This window comes from Oryctolagus cuniculus, chromosome 6 (genome assembly GCF_964237555.1).
Source record: "Oryctolagus cuniculus chromosome 6, mOryCun1.1, whole genome shotgun sequence".
NCBI classification, from domain to species: Eukaryota; Metazoa; Chordata; class Mammalia; order Lagomorpha; family Leporidae; genus Oryctolagus; species Oryctolagus cuniculus.
The window spans coordinates 57,853,418-57,880,250 of record NC_091437.1 but is presented as its reverse complement, the minus strand read 5'-3'; the positions used below and the strand labels follow the sequence as shown (position 1 = coordinate 57,880,250).

At 39.6% G+C, this 26,833-nt stretch overlaps 1 protein-coding gene across 10 annotated transcripts in view; it reads right to left on the bottom strand.

Annotated features, from left to right (window-relative positions):
- The window catches only part of RANBP17 (RAN binding protein 17), a 371,265-nt gene that overhangs the window by 169,077 nt on the left and 175,355 nt on the right, over window positions 1-26,833 (bottom strand). For 5 of the 10 annotated variants that reach the window (XR_011389899.1, XM_051843604.2, XM_070076412.1 and 2 more), the window contains one exon: window positions 26,141-26,287. The exons of the other annotated variants lie outside the window; for them this stretch is intronic. Coding sequence is in view for 4 of the 5 variants with exons in the window: in XM_051843604.2 (XP_051699564.1) it covers window positions 26,141-26,287 (147 nt within the window). In the remaining variant the exon portion in view is untranslated. The remainder of the gene's footprint in view (window positions 1-26,140; window positions 26,288-26,833) is intronic. 10 annotated transcript variants of the gene reach the window in all.

The window sequence follows — 26,833 nt, the reverse complement described above, 5'->3', positions numbered from 1 at the left end:
CAGAATTTCCCTCTTCATTCTAATGAATACAGGAATCAATAATGGTAAGTCAATTCAAACTACGTTATGAATTAACAATACCCAGGAAAGTTAAGAAGAGATTAGAATGATGATGAGAGTTACCATTTGTCACCAAAATCTTTAATGTACATGTAGATTTACTGCCCCAGTGCACACGGCATTAGAAAAATATCAGCATCTTTTCTTTCTGAGAGGCACTTACACTGCTCACTTTCCTACTTACAGACCAAGGACAGAAAATGGCCGATTGAATTATGAGTATCCACTCACAAATGAAAACGATTTAGCAGCCTTTCTGGCTTATACCAAGCATTCACTGTCAATCTGAGGAAGAAGAGAACTATGGATGCTCTAGAATAGGGTTGTAGGGACCAAGAAATCTTGAATATAGCATAGTTTTGAACATATCATGTGACAACAACAAAATCACTCTTTTCATGGTGGCAACAGGGAAGCAGAGTGGTATAATAAAATCAGCTCTAGAACGTTAGGTTGACAACTTTACTACCTGTGTCATCTCTGAATAAACACTTAGCCTGAGTCCCAGTTTCTCTCTCCATACATTAGGAATCATTCCTGGTATGTCTACCTCATGAAGCAGAGTTTTGAATCAGGGCTACATACCAGAACTATGTTGAATGTAAAAAAATATATACCTGAGTACTACACTAAGAAATTGTGATTTAATGGATTCAGAATGGGGCACGGGTATTTTTGGGTGGCTTTTCAGAAAAAAATTTAAAAATTTTATTATTGATTTACTTGACAGAGAGACAGAGAGGGGGAGATAATGAGAAAGAGACAAAGAGAGAGAGAATATCCACTGATTCATTCTCCAAATGCCCCCAACAATTAGGACAGGGCCAGGCTGGAGCAAGGAGCCAGGAATTCCAACTGGGCCTCTCACATGGGTAGCAGGCTGCCTTCTCAGCAGCCTTAACAAGAAGCTGGATCAGAAGCGGAGCAGCTGGGATCAAAGTAGCACTCCACTGTTATACCAGTATTGCAATCTGCAGCTTAACTTGCTGAGCCACAATGCCTGCCCCCAGAAAAATCTCTTACATTTTATTTTAAAAACAGTTTATTAATGTAAATGCACAAACATATAAACATAGCAGAATATATAACCAAGCTTAAATGATTAGCAATATTTTGTTAGTCTTATATACCATCTATTTCCCCACTGCCTAACATTTGAAAAAGTTAAACTGGAGTACTTTATAGCAAATCCACATTGGCATTAAAAACCAAATCCCTGGAGAAGGTGCTTGTCCCCATGGTTAAGATGCCTGCTGGGATGTCCACATCCCACATGGGAATTCCTGGATTTGAGTTCTCGCCCCACCTTCCAATTCCAGCTTCCTGCGAATGCAGACCATGAGAGGCCGCAGATGATGGCTCAAGTAGTTGGATCCCTGCTACCCACACAGGAGATTTGTACTGAATTCCTGGCTCTGGGTTTCAGCTCGGTCTGGCCCCAAGCATTGTAGGCATTTTGTGAAAAACTAGTCAGTTTAGGAGAGGGAAATTATTGGGAAATAGTATTCACTAAACTAACTTTTTGTTGTTGTTGACTTGGTGAGTCTATTTCAGTAAAAACTCTTGAACCTAAGAATCCTTTTGGGAATGGATTCACTTTGTGGTTTTTTTTTTTTATTACTCCTTTGTAATTTGGAAAAATAGTTTCAAAATCTTCAAGTAGTTCTTAAAACTGTTTAGTGTAATAACATGGGACTTTGTTGATTTTATATGTTTTGTTTGTTGAGAGGCAGAGAGAGTTTGATCTTCCATCTGCAAGTTCACTCCTCAAATGGCCACAACATCTGTGGTTGGGTCAGCCTGAAGCCAGGAGCCAGGAACTTCATCCAGGTATTCCACATGGGTGGCAGTAACTCAAATACTTGATCCATCACCTGCTACTTTTCGGAAGTATTCATTTATATAGTTGGATCAAGAGCAGAGATCAAGAGACTTGCCAAGTGCAACACTCTGATATTGAATGTAGGTATCCCAAGTGGTGACTCAAGCTGTTGTATTTCAGCATCCACTCCAATATGTACCTTCTTATTCTAACCAATCTTTACCTTTTCTTAAGATTCCCCACTTTTTGTATGAAATATTTCTCCAATGTGTAGTACAGCTCTATCACCCTTACCAACAACAATCTGATTTTCATATTTTATCCTGCCTACGGGGAGTGCCACTTAAATGTTTACTCTTCCTATAGTAAACGAACTCAACATCCTTTCAAAACATTTTCCTCCTCAGAGTTCCTCTCATTTCACTTCTCTTGACAGTAACACCTTAAATTCAGTAACTTCATTAGTGATCTCTGTTTCAAATCCTTTCTGGGAAAAAGGTATAAATAAGTTAATAAACACAATATGCCAATATTTAGTATCTTTACTGTAAGGATTAAAGGTCATTAACACGTTACAGTCAGACAGCATACAACATTTTTTATGATGGACAAAGTTGACACACATTTCATCTGTTCTTTACAGAATCCACAGAAATGGAAGGGGCAGTTAATATGTCTACTTTTTACTGGAGAAAACAAAGGCCCAGCAAGCTTGTGACTTGGCAAAGCTCACTGAACTACTAAAACCCTTCATTTATCAACATGAACAATGGATTCTTCTGCTAGATTATAAATCTGAGCTAGAAAAGAACACACTTTATTTTTATTCAATTTACTTAGAGTAGCCAGTAAAGTCTTAAATAAGTTCAACTTTAAGATGATAAAAATAAAAAAGACACACAGCCAATACAAAGTCTACAGCCAATTTCTATAACTGATAATCTCATCTCTATGAGCCAGTCTAAATATGATCAAAGTCATCACAATAAACACATCAGAGAATAGAAAATAGAGATCCAATGGAGTGAATCAACTAGCTTCATGGCAATATGAACTATTCAGTGAGAATGGATCTGGAATTCACACAGCTGACCACATTATGTAGTTATGGAATCAAAGGTAAAACTGAGATCAAAGATGAAAAAATAATAAAATTAAAATGAAATTTTTACAAGAAAATGAAAAAAGTAGGGACAGAATACGTAAAAGTTGTTGATATGGGATTAGGACTAACAATCAGATAAAGATTGTACAAAATGCATATATCCCTCTTGGGTCAATTGTAGATTTACCAAGATGGCTAATTCTTCCTTAACTACTCTACCTGAAGAGAAAATAGTTCTGAAGGATCAGAGGAATTAGTGTTAAGAGGCAGACTTAGGTGAGAACACTAAAAAGTCAACAGACTATAGAATTGGATGAATCATTTTTGTTCTCAGATGCACAGAGATCTTTAATGATTATGCCATGGACCTATTTGGGAGGATCCATAAGACAAATCCACACAATGTATAGATCACTATATAAAGATGATGACAACAGTAAGAAAAATAAAAGGTTAAATTTAGAAAAGCATTTTACAGACATAATTACCAACACTCATAAGAATTTTGCAACACAAGTATTATTGGCCTCTTTTCACTGGAGAAAATTGTAACTTTAGGATTAAGTTTACCTAGTACTCAGTGGCTTGCCTAGGGGATTCACTCTCTCATCATCTAAAATACAAAACTAAAAATCACACATTTGTTGGCTACCACCATCTAGATTCTGTCTAATCTGATGACTATTATGTTTCATTAAATAAAAATCACAAGGCTTTGCACAGAGGTAGTTAGTTGGTCTTTTCATTCTTAGTCTGTTTCAATGTAAATTTCCTTTTCAAACAGGCACATTTCTCCAGAGCTAACATATGCCAAGCCACACTATATGCTGATAAATTGTACTGTTAAGTCTACAGACTTCCATTACTTTGACTTAGTTCTTCTCACCAAATAATTACTTTTAATAATGCACTCTTTAAAATAACATAGGCAGGGCCAGTGCTATGGCCTAGAAGGTTAAGCCTCCTCCTGCAGTGCCTGCATCCCAAATTGGCTCTGGTTCAAGTCCTGGCTGCTCCTTTTCCTATCCAGCTTCCTGCTGGTGCACCTGGGAAAGCTGCAGAGTATAGCCCAAGTCCTTGGGGCCCTGCACCCACATGGGAGACTCAGAAGAAGCTCCTGACTCCTGGCTTTGACTTGGCCCAGCCCTGGCTGTTGCGGCCATTTGGTGAGTGAACCAGTGGATGGAAGATCTCTCTTTCTCTATCTCTGCCTTTCAAACAAACAAATACATAAATAAATCTTAAAAAAAAAAAGATAAGGAAGGACATTATATTTAAAATAAAAATAAAAAATAACATTAACCATCATTTATGGAGCAACTTAACCAAGAGCTGGGTACTGTGTTCAGTGTTTTATATATGCTACTTCAATTAACACAGATCCAGGTCTACCTAATTTCAAAGCCAGGGATCTTTCTAGCTCATCAACTTGGCTCAAGTCCAGCTTTGATTTATTCTGCATTGCTTTACTGCCTACAGAACTAAATTACAAAGATGCAGATAAGGGATTATTGTTATAAGTGAGAAAGTGTGTGACACATACACAATCTGATTATATTGCCAGATTTCATAAAACCACAAATTAAAATAATTGATACATTTCTATAGTCCTTTAAGAAAACTATAGTAGCATCAGTGACTATTATTTGTCCTTTGTTTTTGAAAATATAATAGACAATGGCAACTGGCAGGTACCTTTCTAGAAGCTCCCCTATTACATAAGTTATCACATTAATAAAGGGGGTTCTTAATGAGTACTTTCTACTGTAATGAAGCCAAACCAAACCAAATATTAGCAGGTGTTCAATAAATGCCAAGTCCTGAGCTTAAACCACTCAGATCAAAGGTGAATAGAAATTCTTCTCAGGACATAAGGAGCTCCTATCAGTGTGTAAGACAGGTTCCTTCATTACGATGGGGTGAATAACACAGCTGAGCTTCCAAAATTTTGAAAGAAGCTGGATGGACTTCAGAATGATCACATCACTCTGAAATGAAAAAGATCTCTTAGGAAAAATAAATATAGGTGACAAATACTGTTAAGCTCTACTGGTTGAGAATTTCTCTAGCTAGATAGAACCTTAGCAATAATCCAGTGTCAGTTCTCATTTTATAAATACAATCTTAACAGAGTAAGGTCACAGAGGTAACTGGAGGCACAGCCTTCTACCTGGTTTACCTTAATGGTTGGGAGAGAAGTCTTAGTTAAATCTTTTCATCACAGTTTATTATTCTGACACTATTATGAAAGTAAGGTGTTTGTTATGGAAGTAAATACGACACAAAGCATCAGCCATAAATTGGACTAGTGTAAGAGTCATGCAACAGAATTTGTCTAGGTAGCCACAGATCAATTTGGGCAAGTATTTTTTGGATCTTCACCATAATTTGCAGTATCATTCAATATATTATTGTGAGTTCACTAAATGCCAAGTGCTAGGCTTAAGAACAAGAGACCAAAGGTAAATAAGAATTCTTAGAAATTAACTTCCTGGGGCTGGTGCCGTGGCGCACTAGGTTAATCCTCCGCCTGTGGTGCCAGCATCCCATGTGGGCACCGGTTCTAGTCCCGGTTGCTCCTCTTCCAGTCCAGCTCTCTGCTGTTGCCCAGGAGGGCAGTGGAGGATGGCCCAAGTGTTTGGGCCCCTGCACCTGCATGGGAGACCGGGAGGAGGCACCAGGCTCCTAGCTTCAGATCAGCACAGCTCCGGCCCTTGTGGCTACTTGGGGAGTGAACCATCGGAGGGAAGACCTTTCTCTCTGTCTCTGTCTCTCTCTGTCTATAACTCTGCCTGTCAAATAAATAAAATAAAATCTTAAAAAAAAAGAAATTAACTTCCTGATAATTTATGGGAGAAACACACAAATGTGCAATGTAATAGTTACAAAAAAACAAAAAGAATGTACAAACTATGAAAAGAGAAAAAATTACCAGTTTTAGGGAAAATAACTTCCTGTTTTTGTAGAGATTGACAACTTTTGTAAAGTCACTTTAAATGAAAATGAAATGAAAATAATTTAAGTTGCTCAAGAATGAAATATCCAAATTTAGATTTCACCAAGAGGAACCTTTGTGCTATTCAGGAACAACAAACATCTGCAGGTAGGATCAGCATAGACAATAAATAATAGTTTATAAGCATTTAACGTTAAGTAAGCAATTTTGGAACAATTTTTTTCTTTGCTTTACTACAGTAAACTGATTTTAATAAATTCAAAGTATGTCTTTGGGAAAAATTTCTGACCCCCAAAACAGATGCCAATAGAATGAACCATTAAAGATCACCTCATCATGATAAATCATAAAGAACTTCAGTAACTCATAGTTCGTGCTGCTATGCAGCTTATAAACAACAGACATTTGTTTCTGATAGTTTTGGAGGCTGCAAGTCTAGGAGCAGCACCATGGACATGTCTGGTGAGGACCGTCTTCTGGGCCGCAGGCTGTTAACTTTTAGTTGCATCCTTACATGGTAGGAAGAGTGGGCTAGGTCTCTGGTCACTTCCTTATAAGGGCACTTATATCATACAAGAGGGTTTCATGTTTATGACATAACCATGCCCCATAGATCCCACCTCCAAATACAATAACACTGTTGATCAGATTTCAATAGTAAGAATTCTGGGGGAACACAAACATGTAGTTCGTAACAGTAACCAATGAAAAATTTATGAGAGCCCTTCAAAATTTTTGTGGATAATGGAATGAAAAGATATGTTTTTTGATGCAAAAAATCATGAAACCAATACAGTTTTTTCATAATACACATATTTCATAAACATTTTAAAGATCTCCTTTCTATGCTGGACTTCAAATTTTTTAGTCCCAATGTAAACTTATCTTTTATTTCCATTTTCCATGAACTTTTTAAGTTCTCTCAGACATGCAAATTTACCAGGGAATTATTTTGATATTTACCAAAAGGAATAAAAGTTCAAACAAGTAAAGTAACTAGACTATATGGAAGGCTCTATACTGAAAAGTTCTCTTCATTTGTTTAATTTTTAATCTCTATCATATTGGGACACCAACTGTCTTATTATAAAAATGGACATGAAGAAAAGAAGCAAAGAAGAAAACTATAAATCAGTGAGTGGGTATACCTCGCACTTCTTTTTTCTTAAGTTACCTCTGGTCATCCCAGAAAGGTGCAGTACAAAAATATGAGGTTATGGCCGGCGCCGCAGCTCACTAGGCTAATCCTCTGCCTGTGGCACTGGTACTCCATGTTCCAGTCCCTGTTGGGGCACCAGTTCTGTCCCGGTTGCTCCTCTTCCAGTCCAGCTCTCTCCTATGGCCCAGGAGTGCAGTGGACGAGGGCCAAATGCTTGGGCCCTGCACCCACATGGGAGATCAGGAGGAAGCTCCTGGCTCCTAGCTTCAGATTGGCGCAGCGCACCGGATCGGCGCAGCGCACCGGATCGGCACAGCGCACCAGCCATAGCGGCCATTTGGGGGGTGAACCAATGGAAGGAAGACCTTTCTCTCTGTCTCTCTCTCTCACTGTCTAACTCTGCCTGTCAAAAAAAATGAGGTTATACACCAAACTCAGGTTATAAAAGATAAATTGTCTGACAAAACAGAAACCATGTAAGAGTTCAAATATTTTCACTTATGTTAATTCAAATAATTCCCTACAAAACTCTGTCAATACTATTTTCTCATTTTGCAAAAAAAAAGCTTGAGCCTCAAAAAGCTGTAGGATCTTCCAATTTATGTGACTGACCAGAAAATAAGAAGGCTTACAGACTAGAACAGGGGTTTCTTGATTTTCACTACCTAATTTTAGACTTCACAGATCACTGTACTGAGACGCATGTATTTCTTATGGTCTCTCCTTACAGTGAGAATATCTGAAGATCATCTTACAACAAGCACAATTATTTCTTAAAAGCTCAATAGTTAATTACCTATGGAAATGGATCAATTCACGCCTTTATCAAATTCAGAATTTTTTTTATTTTTTATTATTCTTTATTTTTTAGACAGGCAGAGTTTAGACAGTGAGAGAGAGAGACACACACACAGAGAAAGGTCTTCCTTTTTCCATTGGTTCACTCCCAAAGTGGCCACTACGGCTGGCATGTTGCAGCCGACACGCTGCGCTGATCCGAAGCCAGAAGCCAGGTGCTCCTTCCTGGTCTCCCATGTGGGTACAGAGCCCAAGCACTTGGCCCTCCTCCACTGCACTCCCAGGCCATAGGAGAGAGCTGGACTGGAAGAGGAGCAACTGGGACAGAATCCAGCGCCCCGATTGGGACTAGAACCCAGGGTGCCGCCGCCACAGACGGAGGATTAGCCCAGTGACCTGCGGCGCTGGCCTCAAATTCAGAATTAATCAACAGGTACCTGAAAACTTCAGGAACTCAGAGAACACAATAAAATGGCTGGTAAGTTGTTCTTTGCTCAGAACCTTTAGAGTCCCTGGAGTAATGTTTTTGTTTTTGTTGTTTTTCTAATATGAGAAAAAGGCAAGTCAAGAGAGCAATACAGTATCACTAATTCAGGAATGGCTACAGGATATTAGGAAAAGACTTGCTTTTAAGAGATGGAGGAGGGATCAGTTTAAGTTCATAACTGATCATAAAGACAGGATTAAGTGTCAAAGGGATCACATAAATAAGACCGGTGTTTGCTAATAATAACTGATAGAATTAAAAAGGAGAGAACGATCCAACATGGGAAGCAGGATACACAGCAGACTCATAGAATGGCAAATGCCCTAGACAGCACTCTGGCCTCAGAATTAACCCTTAAGGCATTTGGATCTGGCTAAAAAGCCCATGAGAGTTTCTCAGGCATGGAAAGCCAAGATACTGTGGAAAAAAATGACCTAAATCAATGATCTCTGTGAGTGAGATCCCAGCGGAAAGAATGGGCCATCAAAGAAAGAGGTACCTTTCTCTGAAGGGAGGAGAGAACTTCCATTTTGACTATGGCCTTGTCTAAATAAGGTCAGAGTTTGTGATCTCAAGAGGCTTCCATAGCCTTGGCAGCTCATGACAAGAGCCTCAGGTGATTACTGACGTCATAAATAAGAGTGTCAATTGTTAAATCAACAACAGGAGTCACTGTGAACTTACTCCCCATGTAGGATCTCTGCCCTTAACGTGTTGTTATGTGAATTAACAGTTAAACTAGTCTTCAAATAGTACTTTATACTTTATGTGTCTGTGTGGGTGCAATCTGTTGAAATCTTTACTTAGTATATACTAAGTTGATCTTCTGTATATAAAGATAATTGAAAATCAATCTTGATGAAGAATGAGATGGGAGAGGGAGCAGGAGATGGGATGGTTTGTGGGTGGGAGGGTGGTTATGGCGGGAAAAACCACTATAACCCAAAAGTTGTACTTTGGAAATTTATATTTATTAAATAAAAGTTTTCTAAAAAAAGAGAGAGAGAGAGATGGAGGAGGAACACATAGGAATGCAGTCATACAATTTTTAAAGAATATTTTATTTATTAAAAGAATGTTAGAAGAAAATGATTTCCAACCAAAATTCTAAACCTTAAGAGTTACAGAGCTTTAGAGTTAGAAAGAGTCTCAGGTCATTTAGTTCATTTCATTTTTAAAAAAGGCTTATTTGAAAGGTAGACTGACACTGGTTCCTTCCCCAAATGGCTGCAATGGTAGGCTCTGGGCCAGGCTGAAGCCAAGAGCCTAGAACCCCATCTGGGTCTCCTATATAGGTGGCAGGGGCCCAAGCATTTGGGCCATCATGCACAGCTTTCCTATGAGCATTAGCATGGAGCTGGAGTGGAAGCAGAGTAGCCAAGTCTGAAACTGACACTCTGATAATGGGATGTAGGCATCACAGACAGCAACTATGAATAAGGAATTGGAGGATGACAAAAGTTATGTGACTGTTTCATGACTGATTAATAAAATAACAAGGAATAAAATTTTCATCTGATAGTATTTGCATTCAACATAGATAGCCTGCATTAAACTGGTAAAGAGTTATATTGTGTTTCCTTTGTAAGTATTCCAATTAATTAACTAAAGGCATGCACCCTTAAATCTAAAATCATATCAAATCAGGAGATTCTATATGAAAGTTTTTATTTATCAATATATGTTCTATGATAGTTATTATCATAAAGCTGAGTTGATACAGTTAGCCTGAATTTTAAAGGGTATTTCCAAATCACAAAACAGACCTCTGACTTTCTCCAAGGATAACAGATGTACAATGATATGTATGAGCTAGAAGAACAGCTGGAAAGTTAACTGTTCTGTAATGGCAAGGCTACCATGTTATAAGTATTCTTTCACAGTGAAATCTATAATTCTATATTTTGAAAGAAAAGACACTGTATGACATGACATGTTTGGTTATTATTGAACACTTAAGCTAAATTGCAGCTGATTGTGAATACACTGTAAAATGCTGTATCAATCTAATATCTTATAAATCATTCATAGAAAACAAATCTACAGAGTATACTGGGAAGCAGTTCTCAACCCATATGCCTTTATTGAATGACCATGGTGTAGTTCTTATCTTCTTATTAAATGATGTGGAGATCTGTCACTTAAGTTAGTTTTACTGACTAGGGAAAAAGACCAAAGAATATAAGAGAGATCACTACTGAAGAAATAGAGTCAATGGTGACAACACCTATTGAGTGCCAGTCCTCAGATAATAGTCTGGAGAGCAGTAAAAGCACAAGCTTCAAATCAGATGGACCAGTGTTTTAAATACCAGTGCCATCACTAATCAGATGAACCTAGACAGAGCCTCTGGGTCTCAATTTCATTATCTAGAAAATGGAATCCTAACGTCCATCTTCACATCACACAATATCCTGTACAATGAAGGTTTTTTTCAATATATAATAACATTATATTTTAAGGAAAAAGTTTGGTATATAAATTATACTTAAGACTAAAACAAAATACTGAGATATGGTTCTCTTTCTTTCATACAAAAATGCCCCCAAAGGCTCTATATTACCATGGCCAGTCATATACAACTTCTTCCTAATAATAATGATGAAGAGTGTTCTATGCAGAATGTTCTATTTGCAGCAGCGATTCATTGTGTGTGTGGGAAAAACTGCTGACACGTTGAGAAGATATTTTCCCGTAAAAGGTTGAAGTCCTTAAGCAGCCAAAAAAAAAAAAAAAAAAAAAAAAAAAAGAACACCAACGTCCATCATCTTTAAACCCTATTGATTTCTGGTGAAGATTTAAAAGGCTGTTTACTTATTTCCCATCATTTCTGTCAGAGCTGTAACAGTTCTCTTCCCACTGAATAAACCTCTCATGATCCTCCTGGTGATTAAGGTCAGACAAAATGTCAAACTCCTAATGCTAAGTGCTTTCACATTAAAAATTCATATCAAATCACCAAGTAAAATCCAAACAAGAAGTCAGACATGTAAACAGTCCAGAAAAAAAAGGTTGCAGTGACCATTACAGAATCTAGGTACATTGTAGATATGAACGAACAAACAAACAAACAGACTTGGCAACAGGTCAGAAAATTTCTCCCTCCTAGCATCTTCATTGTCATTTCTTATTTTAGAATTAGTAGGCCATGTTAGATTCAAGTTGTGTATATGTCTCTGTGTGTGTATGAGTGAATGCATGTGTGAGAGAGGGAAGGGAGGGATGGAGGAAGGGTGGGAGAGAGAGAGACAGAGAGAGAGAGAGAGGAATACATCACCAGTAAACATACCAAAATGTTAGCAGCCATTTGATTCTATTTCAACAGGGTCTTCCATTTTAAAGCAGGGAGCGTGGGTGCTGGGATTATTTTTTGTTTCTGATATAACCACTTCTACACTCTGTGTAGTCACGGATAGATCAAAGTTACATAAATGTTACCAGTTCTGGTCACTCTCCATTTCTCAGGGTTTCTTTCCATTCTTTTCACTCTCAAGCTGACCTTCTGAATAAAGCAGGCCCCTAATTGTTCAAGATTTACATTTCCCCAGTTATGAATTTAATGACAAAATGGGCTCAACAGGTCCCAGAATCTAAACCTCATTGACCTGGACCTAACCTGGTCATATACTCCTATAAAATCAATAACTGTGGCCAGAGAATAGAATGACCTGACTGGCCATGCCTATGTCATGTTCACATTCCTGAGGCCAGGAAATGGGGTTAGCTCCCCATGGAATAACAGTAGAAGAGAGAGCAAGGCATTTAATTGATGAAAGAAATCAGTGCACGAATACAGTTTTATCTTCTGGTAGACTAACAGCAGATTTATCTGTCATTTAGTACTGAGTTTGGGCAAAGTATTTTACTTTTTGGAGCCTAGATTTTTCATCTGTAAGACAGAGATCATGGGACCAAACGTTCAGAGGTTAAAATATAAAAAGTACTCAGTTTTGTATTTTAAACACAGTAGGCACTAACTGAATCAGATTGCCCAGAAGATGTGGTGGTATTAACAACTTAAATATCAGGTATTTTATGTGATGAACACTCATGAAGCAGGCTCCTTGTTAAATCTTTCAGGTTTTTTTTTGTATCCACGTTCAGTTAAGGTTTCAGCCAAAGTCAGCAAATATTCAGAGAAGAAAACAAAGCAATGACAATACTGGAGTGTATTACACTTATTAAAGAAGCAAAAATCTCTATTGGTGTGCTACAATGTCTGAATACAATTTCTTGGGTGTCTGAAATCCATGACACAACTCTTCCAGTGCTACAATTCTAATATATGATTCTTTGGGGTTATTATCTATACAAAGAATATCAGTAGAGTTAAAAGATAAGATTTCTAATATCACAAATAACAAAATAAGCAAATGTACCATTACAGGAAAAATGTGTATACCTGCATTTATATAAAATATACTGTTACACATTTAAGAACTAAATTGAAGATAAATTTTATCTTCATAACACCAAAGTTGATAGTGTTTAAAACATTCCCCCCTCCTGGGGCCAGCGCTGTGGCATAATGGGTAAAGCCGCCATCTGCAATGCCAGCATCCCATATGGGCACCAGTTTGAGTCTTGGCTGCTCCACTTCTGATCCAGCTCTCTGCTATGGCCTGGAAAATCAGTAGAGGATGGCCCAAGTCCTTGGACCCCTGCAGCCGTGTGGGAGACCCGGAGGAGGCTCCTGGTTCCTGGCTTCAGATCAGCTCAGCTCCAGCTGTTGCGGTCAATTGGAGAGTGAACCAGAAGATAGAAGACCTCCCTCTGTCTCTCTCTCTCTCTGTCCCCCTTTTTTTTTTTTTTGGACAGGCAGAGTAGACAGTGAGAGAGAGACAGAAAGAAAGGTCTTCCTTTGCCCTAGGTTCACCCTCCAATGGCCGCCGCGGCCGGCGCGCTGCGGCCGGCGCACCACGCTGATCCGAAGCTAGGAGCCAGGTGCTTCTCCTGGTCTCCCATGCGGGTGCAGGGCCCAAGGCACTCCCAGGCCATAGCAGAGAGCTGGCCTGGAAGAGGGGCAACCGGGACAGAATCCGGAGCCCCGACCGGGACTAGAACCCGGTGTGCCGGCGCTGCAAGGTGGAGGATTAGCCTAGTGAGCCGCGGCGCCGGCCTGCCTCGCCGGCCTGCCTCTCTTTCTCTCTCCATTTAACTCTGACTTTCAAGTAAATAAATAAATTTAAAACAGTCCCCTTTTGTAAGGACAAGTCTTTCATTCTTTTTATTTATTTATTATTTATTTTTGACAGGCAGAGTGGACAGTGAGAGAGAGAGAGAGAGAGAAAGGTCTTCCTTTGCCGTTGGTTCACCCTCCAATAGCCGCCACGGCCGACGCGCTGCGGCCGGCACACCGCGCTGATCCGAAGGCAGGAGCCAGGTGCTTCTCCTGGTCTCCCATGGGGTGCAGGGCAATTAATGGAGAGATTTAATAGACAGTACAAACCATAATTTTATCTAAATATTAATGTATGCACATTTCCAATTAGTTATCTATCAGTTACCACAAATAGCATTGAAGGACATAGAGCTAAGTTAGAAACTGTATAGCTGGAATTTAATGTGAACAATCTCACTTGCTCTCAAGAGAATACCATTCATTTCAAATCAAGTGTCACAAACTCCAAAAGACCAGGGGAGAGGGAGTGAGAAGTGGGCTGGAGTGGTTAACGCAGGGGCCAGTATACAGGCAGTGGACAGAAATACAGCTCTCGAGGAAACTAAAATTAGGGTGTTATTACAGTTGAAGACAAGAAAAAGCCTATGACTTCTTCTTCTTCTTCTTTTTTTTTTTTTTTTTTGATAGGCAGAGTTAGATAGTGAGAGACAGAGACAGAGAGAAAGGTCTTCCCTCCCATGGTTCACTCCCCAAAATGGCCACTATGGCCGGCCCTGCGCCAATCTGAAGCCAGGAGCCAGGTGCTTCCTCCTGGTCTCCCATGGGGTGCAGGACCCAAGCTCTAGGGCCATCCTCCACTGCACTCCCGGGCCACAGCAGAGAGCTGGCCTGGAAGAGGGGCAACCGGGACAGAATCCGGTACCCCAACTGAGACTAGAACCCAGGGTACCGGTGCCGCAGGCGGAGGATTAGCCTAGGGAGCTGTGGCGCCGGCGCCTATGACTTTTAAAAACTGACTTTTCTGCCATTACCATACGAGTCTTATAAAGACATATGTGCTATGAGTCACCTGACTTCAGAGGACAGAGACTGTATTTACACACACTGCAACTGCGAAGGCACAGTCCTTTCCATTGAGGATTCAGCCGTGAGGTCAGCGTGATCCAGAGGCTCAATCTTGGATTTGCAAATATGGTATATTTTACAGAAATTCAACATTAAACAGCAGGCTCCTCCCACCTAATCCTCTCCCTTGCAAGCTGCATGGGGTGCAGGCCATGTGATTTGAGAGTGGGCAGTCATGCAGCCCTACTGCTTTGGAGCGAGATTCCAGAACAGTGGAGCTGGCCTGCACCATGAAGGATGAATCTTTTCTTTTTTAAAGAAAACTTTTATTTAATAAATATAAATTATGAAAGTACAATTTTTAGATTATACTGGTTTTCCCCCTTAACCACCCTCCCATCCGCAAACCAAAGGATGAATCTTTAAAGGAAGTATTTATCTTAGAGAGATGAAAATTTCAGAATATTTTTTGGTATTTCTTCTTTCAACCAAAACAAATTTCTCACTTAACTGTTAGGGTGCCTTAAATTTCACTCAATTACTCTTGTGGGTCAGATAACACTTTAACTGAAAACTGTAAAACACCACTGAGGAAACAGAGGACATTTTCCTTTTTAAAGCAGATGTTTGTTTAAATATTTGAAAGGTGGCAAGACAAAGAGGAATCTCCCATCTGCTGGTTTATTCCCCAGATGCCTGCAACAGCCGGAGCCTGGCTAGGGCAAAGCTGGGAGCCAGCAAAACAATCCAGGTTCTCAGTGTGAGTGGCAGGTCCCTAACTACTTGAGTCATTACCACGAAGCTGGAATTGGGAGAATTGGCATTTGAACCCAGGAACTGCAATAGGAGGGGTCTTAACAAAAAACAAACCAAATCAAAACAAAGAAACACCATAGAGTCAAGACACAAGCAAGAAACTAGGAAAAATTATATGACAAAGAGCTAATTCTTTTATTATACAGAGTTCTTATAAATCAATATAAAAATCAGATTAAAAACATGCAAAGAATACAAGTAGACAGTGTATGGATAAAACTAAATGGAAAATAAAGATATGAAAAGATTTTATCTGTAATTACAGAAGTATTATTAAAACACCTATGACATAACATTTTTCACTATAAGACTTTATGGTAAAGATGGAGATTACTTAATGTAAGTCAGCCTATGTGGAAATAAAAGCTCTCAGATACTGGTGGTGGTCTTCAATAATTGTTTAAATGACAAACCATAAACAGAAGAAGACTGTCTGTAATCACAAATAGAAAACAACCCCAATGTTACCATAGAAATAAAAGAGCAATGTTGTATTGATCTAACGTAAGACTTTTGGAGAGCAATTTGGTAATTTGTATCAAAACTTCAAATGTACATATCTTTGAATAATTTTTATATGAAAGTTATCTTACACTATTTATGTAAAAAGCAAATAGCACAAGTATATAAAGATGTTTATTAAGAAATATTAGTAAAAACACATAAAAGGGAAATAACTATAATTTATTACTATTCTAGTTAAAAATTTTATTGTACATCTATACAACTTAATATAGACATAGTATATACATAATTATATGATAAGAATATCAATGAAATAGTTTACAGGTACCATTACAGAAAGATGCTTAAGAGATATTATTCAGAAAAAGCAAGCTGCAGGACTCTGTGTGTGTGTATGTGTGTCTGAGTATATATATATATATTCTGAAAAATATATATAGTATGAAGGAAAGAGGGATATTGACTAGAAAGAAATGAATGAATATTCTTGGCACAATGGTTACACTGGTGTATGAGTTTGTTAAAACTCATCCAACTGAACACTTAAAATTTATTCAGTGTAAGTCATTCCTATCTCAATAAAGTTAAAAATGGCTGCTACACCTATTTCCACAAGAGAACAATACCAGAAAATGCAGTCTAGAACTCAGAAATGACTTCTGTCACTTCTTCTTAGTGTGAGTACTCCAGGCAGGCAATAATAAAGACAGATACAAGAGGGGAAGAAAGTACAGGGGGAAAGAAGAGGTGAGATAAAAGAAAAGAGGAAAAGCCCTAAGGATAGAGAGAACACAAGGAGTACAGTAGAGGTGGATCTAGAGGACAGAGGAACTCAAAGCGTAGAAAGGAGAACTGAGAAGGAGATACAAGGAAAGGAAGCGGACAGACACTGTGAGTGACAAGGAGAAAAAAGATGAGGCAAAACAACAAGCAGAAGGAATTAAGGGATGAAGCTATCCTTGGTTGTTACTGCAAGTTAGGTTATTATTAACCCAAAGATTAAAATTGCTTCACTCAGGTGAAATGATCTCATACATAGAAAATCTCAATTTTACAGAAATCCAGTAAAAACTCTTGAAATAAACGAGTTCAGCAAGGTTGTAGGACAAAAGACTGACAGACAAAAATCAATTGTATTTAGAGCAATGGGCAAACCAAAACTGAAATGAAGAAAACAATGCTATTTATAACATAAGAGCAAATGCTTAGAAAAAAAATTTAACAAAAGAAGCCAAACCTTTACTCTGAAAATTACAGAATACTGATTATAGAAATTAATGAGGAATAAATAAATGGAAAGCAATCTTTGTACTCACAGAATGGGAGACAATACTATTTTAAAATGACAATAATTACAATTAATCTACAGATTCAATGCAGCCCCTATCAAAACCTCAGTTGACTTTTTGGTAGAAATTTACATACTGATTCTAAAAATCACAGGAAAATTCAAGAGACCTAGAATACTTTTATCAGTTTAAAAAGCTCACTATAATGCTGTATTAATCAAGATAGTGTAGCACTGATAAGAGCCAATGAAACAGAATTCAGAGTCCAGAAATAAACCCACATATTTATAGTAAATCAAGTTTGACAAAACCATCCAATGGGAAAGACAACTCTAGAAACAAATGGATAGTCACATCAAAAAGAATGAACTTGGACCCTGATCTTATAATATAGACAAAAATTAAATGAAAAGGAATCAAAGTCCTAAATTTAAATTATAAAGTTCTTAGAAGGAAACATAATTTTAAATATTCATAACTTTGGGCTAGGCAATGTCTTCTTAGCTATAAAAGCATAATCTTGAACAACAAAAGAAAAATTAGATAAACTGAAATTCATCAATATTAAAATTTTTTGTGGTTTAAATGACACCATCAACAATGTAAAAACACAATTCACAAAATGAAAGCAGGCATTTATGATCATACATCTGATAAGAGCAATGCATCTTGAATAAAGAAAATCTGTTACAAGTTAATAATAAAAAGACAAATAACCCAATGTGAAAATGAGCAAAGGATCTGAACACAGTCAGCCTGCCATATCTCTGCTTTCTGTGTCTGTGGGTTCAAAATATTCAGGAAAAGTACACTTGCATAGGTACTAAACGGGAACAGATTTTTCTTGTCATTATTCCCTAAACAATATCGTATAATAACTATTTACGTAGTATTTACATTGTATTAGGTATCAGAAGTCATCTAGAGATGATTTAAAGTATATCAGTGGATATACATAGGTTTTATGCAAACACTGCTCCATTTTATATAGGCAGCTTGAGTATCCATGATTTCGGTATATGTGGGTGTCCTAGAACTCATCCTCCATGGATACTGAGGATGACTGTATATGTTTCTTCAAAGAAGATACGAAATGGATAAAAGAGCATGAAAAGATGCTCAACATCAGGCAAATGCAAATCAAATGCACAAGGGGATACCACTTCACACCCTCTAGGATGCATACACTAAAATGATCAATAACAGCAGCTGGCGCTGTGGAGTAGTGCGCTAAGTCTCTACCTGCAGCACTGGCATCCCATATGGGCACCAGTTTGTGTCCTGGCTGCTCCTCTTCCGATCCAGCTCTCTGTTGATGGCCTGGGAAAGCAGTGGAAGATGGCCCAAGTGTTTAGGCCCCTACACCACATGGGAGACCTAGAAGAAGCTCCTGGCTCCTGGCTGCTGGCTTCAGATTGGCCCAGCTCTGGCCTTTGTGGCCATTTGGGGAGCAAACCAGCAGATGGAAGACCTCTCTCTCCCTCTCTACAAACTCTGTCTCTCAAACAAATAAATATATCTTTTAAAAAATGATAGATAAAAACAGGTGTTGGCAACGATTTGGAAAAACAGAAGCCCTGACACTGCTCAAGGAAACGTAAAATAATACAGCCACCTTGGAGAACAGTCTTGCAGTTCCTTAAAGTGTTAAACATATGATCTAGCAATTCCACTCTTAGGTATATAGCCAAAACAAAGAAAACATACAGTCAATCCAAAATACGAATGTTCATAGCATCATTCCTAACAAAGAGTGACAACAACCCTAATGTATACCACCTGATTAATAGACAAATAAAATGTGGCTATATTATTCAACAATAGAAGAAATGAACCCCTGACATGTGCTACAAAATGGATGAATCATGAAAAAATGGTAAATAAAATAATTCAGTCACAAAATGCCAGATACATAGATTCTATTTATATGAAATGTTCCAAACAGGAACCATGCAGAGACCATGCAGAGTTTTGGTGTAGGACTGGGGATATAGAGGGCAATAGCTGAGCAGAGTAGCATTTCTTCTTGAGGTGATGAAAACTGTTCTAAAACTGCTTGTTGTGGTGGATATACAACAACTCTGTGTTACACTAAAAGCCACTGAATTAAACATTTAAATGGGTGAATTGTAAAAATGATTAGGAGCAGGTGTTTGGCCCGGCTCTACTTGTAAAGACAAAATACTTGAAACACTTCAAATGCTCAATGACAGTCTGACTCTAGCGTGATAAATACCTTCAGGACAAAAATAATTTTAAAAACTATAAATTGGCTTTGTTAATTAAATTGTTGGCAGTGAAGCTGCTATTATTCTGAGATGACAAGATGTTTATTGTGTAAGACAATGCACAGTTATGTTGGTATACCAAAACTAGAAATTTGGACTCTGGAGAAAGGAATAATGAAAGATATCTGAGGTTCAATAAATATCCTGAAGTGCTAAATTTGTTTTGGAGGCATAGTATACTATACTTATGTTGATTTTACTTTCAAAAAATTTATTTTTCTTTATTAACTTTTTGTTACTTTAACTAAAATGCCTGAGAGAAGCTTCTTAGGAAGGAAGAACATTTATTTCAGCTTACAGTTCTGGAGATTCACAGTCCAAGAATAAGTGGCCTATTAGCCTGGGTCTGATGAAGGTAGAACATGTGTGGAGGGATGATCAGGTGGTGAATCAGTAAGCAGAGATATAGGAAGCACATTTGGCTTAGATAACCAATCCTCCTGTGAAAACTACCTTCTAAGGACAAGTCCTCCATTATCTAAAGACCTCACATTAGACCCTTCTCCCACACCATGGTTAGATCAAGTCTCTACCATTGATCCATCAACCATAAACATTACTACATTAACTGTTTGTTTTTTTTTTTTTTTTTTTTTTTTTTTTGGACAGGCAGAGTGGACAGTGAGAGAGACAGAGAGAAAGGTCTTCCTTTGCCGTTGGTTCACCCTCCAATGGCCGCCGCACCGCACTGATCCGAAGGCAGGAGCCAGGTGCTTCTCCTGGTCTCCCATGGGGTGCAGGGCCCAAGCACTTGGGCCATCCTCCACTGCACTCCCTGGCCACAGCAGAGAGCTGGCCTGGAAGAGGGGCAACCGGGACAGAATCCGGCGCCCCAACCGGGACTAGAACCCGGTGTGCCAGCACCGCAAGGACATTAACTGTTAACTTAAGACTTTGGGGTTTAAATGTTAGCATGAATTTGGGGAGCTAAATACTGTTCAAGCAATAACAATATCCTAGCTCTGTGTATTCAATAGGCCTAGAAAGAAGAACTACCTCAACAATAATGAGAAGTTCAGATTGTGGCCAATGAATATCATTTCCACACAAAGGAAAGCAGCTGATTCTGGATCTGTGGCAGGAAATATATGAGATAAATCAAGAATATCTTGTCATAGCAGATAGGAAGGAAACTATAGGAAGCTATCAAAGACTACTAGGTTTGTGTAAAAAGGATTCAGGAAAAGCTGAACTTCAATTCAACTTGAAGAAGCTTCCAATGGCTAGGAGAGGGGACAACTGAATAAGAGTACTAATTTCAGATGTGTTTATTCATTTAGAACTTATTTATTTAATTTATTTTAAGGCAAGAGAGAGACAGGGGCTATCCTTCATTTACTAGTTTACTTACTCCCCAAATTCCCCAAATGTCTGGGGCTAGGCCAAGCTGAAACCAGGGGTCAGAAACTTAGTCTGGGCCGGCGCCATGGTTCAATAGGCTAATCCTCCGCCTGCGGCGCCGGCATCCCAGGTTCTAGTCCCAGTCGGGGTGCCGGATTCTGTTGCGGTTGCCCCTCTTCCAGGTCAGCTCTCTGCTGTGGCCAGGGAGTGCAGTGGAGGATGGCCCAAGTCCTTGGGCCCTGCACCCGCATGGGAGACCAGGAGAAGCACCTGGCTCCTGGCTTCGGATCAGTGTGGTGCGCCGGCCGCAGCGGCCATTGGAGGGTGAACCAACAGCAAAAGGAAGATCTTTCTCTCTGTCTCTCTCTTTCTATCTAACTCTGCCTGTCAAAAAAAAAAAAAAAAAAATTAAAAAAAAGGAAAAAGAAACTCAGTCTGAATCTCCCACATGAGTGGCAGGAACCCAACCACTGCCATCATCTGCTTCTACCTAGAAAATACATTATCATGAATGCTAGAATTGGGAACAGAGCTAGGACTTGAACCCAGGCACTCTGACATGGGATAAAGTTGTCCCAAGTAGTATATTAACTACTTAATATGCTTAAACCTAAAATTAGGTTAAATCCATATGTTCACAGAAATACTAAAGAAAAAAATCATTTGAAAGACATTAGGGAAAAAATCTTACATTTTTACCTGAATTAACTGCATCACTTGCACAGTGGGGTAAGTAAGTAAGCGAGTAGAGGGATCTCTTTATGCACATATCCAGCAAATAAATGAAGGAATGAGAATCAGAATATTAACATTTTTTTCAATCACTAATGATATAATGGATCTAGGCTAGGATCACTGGGGGCTGCTAATGTTGGCAACAGAAATACAACCAAACATCATAGGGTTCCTAAAAGGATACAACCTAACTTAGGAAGTGATCTTGAGAAGGAAAAAAAAAGGATCAAGCCTGAAGTCTCTAGATTTTATTAATATCAGTATTCTGAAACACAGGGACACAGCAACACGTTAAACAATGCATGGGATTTAATCAGCATAATCTAGACTGTGAGAAACTCTACAGGACAAGCCAAGCTGTTGGTTAAACATAAATTTAAAAACTATTTAAGGGGCTGTTGCTGTGGCATAGCAGGTAAAGCCAGTACTGGTTCAAGTTCCGGCTGCTCCGCTTTTGATTCAGCTCTCTGCTGTGGCCTAAGAGAGCAGTGGAAGATGGCCCAAGTCCTTGGGCCCCTGCACCTGCCTGGGGGACTCAAGAAACTCTTGGCTCCTAGTCGGTTTGGCCCTTGTGGCCATCTGGGGAGCGAGTCAGCAGATGGAAAACCTCTCTTTCTCTCTCTGCCTCTGCCTCTCTGTAACTCTGCCTTTCAAATAAATAAATAAATCTTTAAAAAAAAACTTTAAAAGAGAAGACACGATAAGTTAAATTAGAAGACATATAAAATGAACATGTGTAGAACAATTCCATGAAAACACACAAGACACTGATTAACTATGGTTTCTGGGGGCCATATTTTGATGGCTGATGGGCAGAGAGAGGAAGGAAAACCATTCATCAATTCATGTTTCTCTGTATTTCGCATTTGGTACCATGTTCCTATATTACTTCTTCTGTAAACACATTTTTTGAAAGACATAGGAAAATTACAAAAATGGCATCTTTAAATTCTAGAGGCCATCACAAACTCTTATTCTGCATGAGAATGTTAACCAGATCCCTTCTCTTCCACTACTGCCTGAATATCAGCTCACGGCAAGACGCAGACACAGGGCCCCTGAAGCAGAGAAACATAAAAAGCAGAGGAAGGCTTCAGAGAAAGAGCTGGTGCTAGAGCAATGAAGGTGGGACGATGAACTACAAACAGGCTTGTTTTGTTGTATAATTTTTTGTCTAATGTTAATATGATTTTTAACCATTTTTACTCATTATTCATATATTCATTACTTACTTGGTGCCTGGCATTGTTCTGGGAATAACAATGAATTGCACAAAAACCTGATAATCTAAGGGTGGGTATTCAGCCAAATGATTAAGATGCTGGTTAAGATTCAGATGTTCTGGCCGGTGCCATGGCTCACTAGGCTAATCCTCTGCCTACAGCGCCGGCACCCCGGGTTCTAGCCCTGGTTGGGATGCCGGATTCTGTCCTGGTTGTTTCTTTTCCAGTCCAACTCTCTGTTGTGGCCCGGGAAGGCAGTGGAGGATAGCCCAAGTGCTTGGGCCCTGCACCCGCAAGGGAGACCAGGAGGAAGCACCTGGCTCCTGGCTTCGGATTGGCGCAATGCGCCGGCCGTAGCAGCCATTTGGGAGGTGAACCAATGGAAGGAAGATCTTTCTCTCTGTCTCTCTCTCTCACTGTCTAACTCTGCCTGTCAAAAAATATAAATATATATATTTAGATGTTCATGTCCCACACAGAGTAACTGGGTTCCATTCCCAGCTCTGGCCCCTACCCTAGCTTCTTGCTAATACAGATCCTAGGTTCAAGTAATTAGATCCCTGCCACCCACAGGGGAGAGGTAGACTAAGTTCCTGGTGGCAGCCAGTAGCTCTGACTGGCTGTTGTGGGCAGTTAGAGAGTAAACTAGTAGACTGGAGCTCTGTCTCTCTGTCCCTCAAATAAAACAACAAAAGATTATAATTTATGCTCTCTTTTGGTTTACATGCTTTCAAGGGATGCAGATAAATTAAAAAGGGCGATTATTAGTCAAAATAGTAAGTGTCAAAATCTCTAGCATCAGTTCTAAGAAGGTGCGTAATAGAGACTTTAAACCAACCTGGGAACATCAATGTCATAGTTCACTGAAAATCTACTGTGAACTACCAAAGGGACAAAGGCAGAATGGAAAGTAACAATCTGTGATCCTGCATTGAAGGCACTTTGTATGAGGAACTCATATGAAAAACTGGCCTTCACTAATGCTATGTAGAGATAATAAAAGTCCGTGTTCTGAGAAAAACCTTATGATCGTGTAGCAATGTCATGCATTGTAGATTCTACATATCTGCTGTTTTTTTTAAGGTTTATTTCTTTTATTTTTTAAAAGATTTATTTATTTATTTGAAAGGCAGAGTGAGAGAGAGAGATCTTCCATACACTGGGTAATTCCCCAAATGGCTGCAATGGCTGGAGCTGGGCTGGTCTGAGACCCAGGAACTTCTTCCAGGTCTCCCACATGAGCGGCAGGGGCCCAAAGACTTGGGTCACCTTCTGCTGCTTTCCCAGACGTATTAGAAGGGAGCTGGATCTGAAGTGGAGCAGCCAGGACTCCAATAGGCACTCATCTCAGGTGCCAGCTTATGCCACAAGGCTGGCCCCTTAATTATTTATTTTGAAAGTCAGAATTACAGAGAGAAAGAGAGACGGGGAGAGAGAGAAAGATATTTTCCTTCCATCTGCTGGTGCACACCCCAGATGGCGGAAACAAGTTAGCTCTGGGTCAGGTTGAGATAGGAGCTAGGAGCTGCATCAAGGGCTCCCAGGTGGGTGCAGGGTCCCAAACACTTGGAGCATCTTCTGTTGTTTTCCCAGGCCATCGGCAGGGTGCTGGATCAGAAGCAGAGCAGTCAAAACATGAACAGGTGCCCATATGGGATGCTGGCATTGCAGGTGGAGGCTTTACCTGCTATGCCACAACACCAGCCCCACCCCCACTGATTTACTTTCAACAATATTTCATTTGAGTTGAAAACTAAAAATAATGTGGAAGGAAAGACATTTTCATGCCGAAGGAAGATTATATGGATTTTACAAGGTTGAGAAATACTAGTACAAAATCCCTTCCCTCCCGGGTTCCACTGGCAAATTGGTCCTTGAAGATGCAAATTATGTATCATTTCTTAAAGTCTTCCCTATTTCCTCCAAGCTGTCCAGCACCACTCATTAACTCCTTGTAATTGTAACATTAGAGACCCAATGCCTTGAAAATAAAATAGGGGCCGGCACCATGGCTCACTTGGCTATTCCTTCGCCTGCGGTGCCAGCATCCCATATGGGTGCCGGATTCTGTCCCAGCTGCTCCTCTTCCAGTCCAGCTCTCTGCTGTGGCCCGGGAAGGCAGTGGAGGATGGCCCAAGTGCTTGGGCTCCTGCACCCATGTGGGAGACCAGGAGGAAGCACTTGGCTCCTGGCTTCAGATCAGCGCAGCGCCGGCCATAGCGGCCATTTGGGGGGGTGAACCAATGGAAGGAAGACCTTTCTCTCTGTCTCTGTCAAATAAATAAAAAATAAATAAAAATAAAATACTGCCTGAAGGCACTTCTTAGATGACACTGCAACTACTAATGCATTTGGCCCTTTCTCACTAGATTGTCAGCTCCTGGAGCATTGGCATTGTGCGACTGACCCTGTGCTGAGTGAACCCTAAGTCACACTAATAGCTTCACAGTCATGAAACAGAAAATAATACATAGAGGGGCTTTATGGACCAAATGGGTAATGTTGTTATATATGATCTCACCAGCCACGCCTTCACAGAAACAGAATCACCATCAATGAGACTACCTTCAAGGACAGAGGATAGCATTGTATAAAAATAACAAAAACACTCTGATGATATATTTGGCAGCAAAAGCCACAACATCTCTGGAGGTCCAGCAACAGTCATTATTCTAATATTGTTCTTACATTATTCAGACACTTGGCTTTAAAATGGGCTTGAGTGTTTATTTGCTGCTCTCTATCCTCAGCTGAGTCCTCTTGAGCTATTTTTTTTTAATTATTAGTTTACTTGTTGAATTTCCCAGAGTTGCTATTCTAAACTCCTCCACACCCTCATTCCAGCCTAAGGTCCTTGATTTTCAGAGGAAGGTTGTCTCTCATTCAGCTCAGATGATTATGGCCCTATAATATTCTCTGCCTCTCCCACCCTCGCTCCCTTTCCTCTATCACCTGGACATCTCTCGGGAGGACTTTAGGTTACTCACAAGCTATTGTTCTTTTTGTTTCCTTAGTCTCCCATCTTGAAAGGTGGTCTAACGCTTAACCACAGTACTAGATGCTGCCAATACAGATTTATAAAAAAACAAAAACAAAACAAAGTCATAATAGAGCTCAGTATGGAAGGAGAGAGAGAGACATGAGCAAACAATTACAATGTATACTGTATATTTTAAAACTTCACATTTTTTTCTGCTGCCTCACCATTCCCACCAATAGGCTGTTGAACACTCAACAAGCACCAGTCTGGTAACCTTGCCACAAGTTTTCCTTTCTAATCTCTACCGATCTTGACCTAGTAGCATTTAAACCATCAATGAAATTCTCTTGCCTCTTTTCCTATGTGTTTCATGCTGACACCTACTAAAGGCACTTGCTCAGAGGTCACTGATGTCTCTGTGCTCCCCACCTGACGGCTGAGTTGGCTCCTCTGTTTGCCTTCTGCGATCTCCTCTAGGCATGCAGTGACTCTGACTCTAGGACCTGTGAGTACCACGGACTTTTCCCCTCTGTGCTTCTTCGGTGTCCTCTCCAGTGGGTGTACCTGCTTGACCATCTCATAAGAGAACATAAAGTACAATATGTCACCTCATGTCTGTACCATCACACAATTCTAAGAATCCATTCACAAGCAGACCTTAACAACCTTATTTTCAGGTTTCTTCTTCTTCTTTTTTTTTTTTTTTTTTTTTAAAGATTTATTCATTTGAAAGGCAGAGTGACAGAGACAGAGAGAAAGTAATTTCTCATCTGCTGGTTCACTCCTCAAATGACTGGAATAGCTAGGGCTGGGACAGGCACCAGGAGCTCCATCCTAGTCTCTCACGTGGGTGATAGAGGCCCAAGCACTTGGGCCATCTCCTGCTGCTTTCCCAAGTGAATCAGTAGGGAGACGGACTGGAAGCAGGGCAGCCAAACTTGAGCTGATGCTGTAAACCACAGGCTGTGCCATGAGGTCTGGCCCCTTTAGGCTTCCTCTTATTTTGATAATCAAGGTTTTTGGAAATCCTTATCATCAAGACATACAGATTTTCATTTGCAATTTCCTTTGTGTCTAGGAAACCAGATTATCCTAAAGCTATGAAGTTATTATTTAAGTTAG